At 38.9% G+C, this 3,104-nt stretch overlaps 1 protein-coding gene across 3 annotated transcripts in view; it reads left to right on the forward strand.

Annotated features, from left to right (window-relative positions):
* The window catches only part of lclat1 (lysocardiolipin acyltransferase 1), a 12,885-nt gene that overhangs the window by 4,249 nt on the left and 5,532 nt on the right, over positions 1–3,104 (forward strand). For all 3 annotated transcript variants that reach the window (XM_016479909.1, XM_016479910.1, XM_016479911.1), the window contains exons 3-4: positions 1,191–1,389; positions 1,463–1,609. In XM_016479909.1, the coding sequence (XP_016335395.1) occupies positions 1,191–1,389; positions 1,463–1,609 (346 nt within the window). The remainder of the gene's footprint in view (positions 1–1,190; positions 1,390–1,462; positions 1,610–3,104) is intronic.

Here is a 3,104-nt window from a genome sequence, read left to right on the forward strand (position 1 = left end):
GAGCCGCTGCAGCTGCTGCTGTGCCCCGAGGGCGCCGACCTCACCGGTGAGAGACACTGAGCAACCGCATCAGGCCTGTCACGCACCTTCAGAGCACTAGTGAAGACTCCGGGACAGCTAGGGGTCTGCAGTATTGACAGAATTATATCTCGATCTTTTCTGGGATTTTATCGATCACGATAATCAGATGATATTGTGCGGAGTGTGTTATTGTGCTGGTATCTTAAGAACTGCCCTGACTCCTAAAGTGCTTATATTCTTCATGTTCTGTGTGCTGGTCAGTTCACACTGAGAGAAATTAATCTTTTCCAATAAGTTTAAATTCATTTTTACATTTTATGGGCATTGTTACCTTTATAAAGCCATTTTTTTCTAAAAGTGTGCATCATCTTTTGAGTCAAATTCTTACATTTAATCAGTCAATTAAAATCAGCATATTAGAATGATTTCTGAAGATCATGTGACACTGAAGACTGGAGTAATGATGCTGGAAATACAGCTGCACATAACAGAAATACATTACAGTTTAAAGTATGTTAAAATAGGAAACCAATATTAGAAATTGCAATAATATTTCACAATATCACTGTTTTTCCTGTATTTTTGATCAAATAAATACGGCCTTGATGAGCAGAAGAGACTCCATTAAAAATCTTACTGACCCCAAATTTTGAACGACAGTGTAGTTTAATCATTTATATGTTTACTTTTTTTTCTAATTCCTCTTGTTTCTCATCAAGAATATAGCTGTGGTAGCTGGCTAAACTATAAACAAACAAACAAGTCCACCTGAGATTAATATTTCAATTATTTAACAACACTTTCACCTGTTACTCATTACTGATCACACGACATGCAGCTAAACAAATAAAATATTTCATCTTTTTATTAAAGGGTTAGTACACCCAAAAATGAAAATTCAGTCATTAATTACTCACCCTCATGTCGTTCCAAACCCGCAAGACCTTCGCTCATCTTCGGAACACAAATTAAGATATTTTTGATGGAATCCGAGAGCTCTCTGACCCTTCATAGACAGCAACACAACTGCAATGTTCCCAGACACAGAAGCAAGGACATCAGAATTTTCATTTTTGGGTGAACTAACCTTTTAAGTGTTGTGTTGTTGATAATGCATGTGTTATTTGTGCGTTGCTAGTGTGTGTGTGTGTGTGTGTGTGTGTGTGCAGGCGCTGCTGGAGCTGGTGTTCGGGGTGAAGGTGGTGATCACGGGCGACGGCTTCGTTCCCGGCGAGCGCAGCGTCATCATCATGAACCACCGCACGCGTCTGGACTGGATGTTCCTGTGGTGCTGTCTGCTGCGCTACAGCTACCTGCGTCTGGAGAAGATCTGCCTCAAAGCGGCGCTCAAGGCTGTGCCCGGCTTCGGTGAGTCCACACAGTCATTACCAATGAAGCAGCCCCGGAGCGAGCGTGACGGCGTCCCTGTGTGTGTGCGCAGGCTGGGCCATGCAGGTGGCCTGCTTCATCTTCATCCGGCGGCGCTGGGAGGAAGACCGCGCTCACATGGCCAACATGCTGCAGTACTTCTGCCACATCAAGGAGCCGCTGCAGCTGCTGCTGTTCCCCGAGGGCACCGACCTCACCGGTGAGAGACACGGACACTCTGCTGCTAACCAGAACTAGCTTCAGATGAAAGTGTTAGTCCATTCAGTCATCAATGACTCGCTCAGACTTTCATTTGGAACACAAACTTGTTATGATCAACCATCGTTTTTGTCCATTCTTTGAAAGTCTACATAATCAACATATTCAAGCTTCAGAAAGTACATAAAGACATCATAAAAGTGATTCGTATGAATCCAGCGGTTTAATGTAAGCCTTCTGAAGAGATCGCTTGATAAACCTCATGTGTGACCCTGGAGCACTAAACCAGTCATAAGGGTCAATTTCTCGAAAGTGAGATTTCTACATCATCTGAAAGCTGAATAAATAAGCTTTCCATTGATGTATGGTTTGTTAGGATAGGACAATATTTTTGGCTGAGATACAACTATTTGAAAATCTGGAATCTGAGGGTGCAAAAAAATTAAATCAGCATCAATAAAATGCATCTTTGCAGCGCAGAGGAAACACAGAAGCTGCGTCTGAAGTGATATTTAGATGTGTTTACACACCGTTTAGTGCAGGACATGAATGCATTTAACCTGCGGTTACACATGCATAAATACTGTTTTGATATATTAAACATAAAACGTTGAATACTGATATTTGAAATTAGTTAAATAATAAAAAGATACTTTCAATGTGAAATTAAATCCACCAGCAAGTGACAGCACGTCACTGTTAATAAGTGATTCATTCAAACGAATCATTTAAACGCTTGATTCATTCAGGAACGAATCACCGTCATGTTGCTCAGAGACACAAAACAGTGCTGTGACTGTGTTTGGGATTATTTTTGTTGTAGAAATAGAGCAAAAACAGGAAATATGGTGTCTAAAACATAAGTCTCTTAATTAACTTCTTGTAATTTGAACTGTTGTAAAAAATCAATATCACATTTGTAATCATGGTCATTTTTGGAGAAAAAACAGCACTCTTCGTGTGAAATTGATTAACTATATGAAGTGGTATAAATATATAAATAGTTCCAAACAAGGATCACAGCAGAAGTATCTCACATTCTCCAAACACTCGGCGGTGTTTAGTTACTGAACGATTCAGCGTTTGAACGAATCGGTTGAATCAATGACTCAATGACTCACTCATTAAGTGACTTACCGCCACCTGCTGGTGATTTAGTATGTTGAAAAGTATGCATTTTTTTCCCCCAACATTTCTTATTTGTATATTCATAATTGTTTTAAAAACATTAATTTCATAACATTATTTTTTGCAGTTGTAATTTTGCAGTGTAAATGATTTAATCTGACTGGTAACAGCCCTATAGAATTTATTAATAAATTATAATAATTTGACATGAAAGGTGATGCATACATTTAAAAAGTTTTAAAAAATAGGCCTTTATGATTTTTTTTTTCTTTTTACATTAAACACATTAAATATTACATATATGTATGTATGTAATATAATGTGTATTTCCATCAGTGGCAGCTCGTGGGTTTAAAATAGAGGCGGCC

Source organism: Sinocyclocheilus anshuiensis, unplaced genomic scaffold (genome assembly GCF_001515605.1).
Source record: "Sinocyclocheilus anshuiensis isolate Anshui unplaced genomic scaffold, SAMN03320099.WGS_v1.1 scaffold2621, whole genome shotgun sequence".
NCBI classification, from domain to species: Eukaryota; Metazoa; Chordata; class Actinopteri; order Cypriniformes; family Cyprinidae; genus Sinocyclocheilus; species Sinocyclocheilus anshuiensis.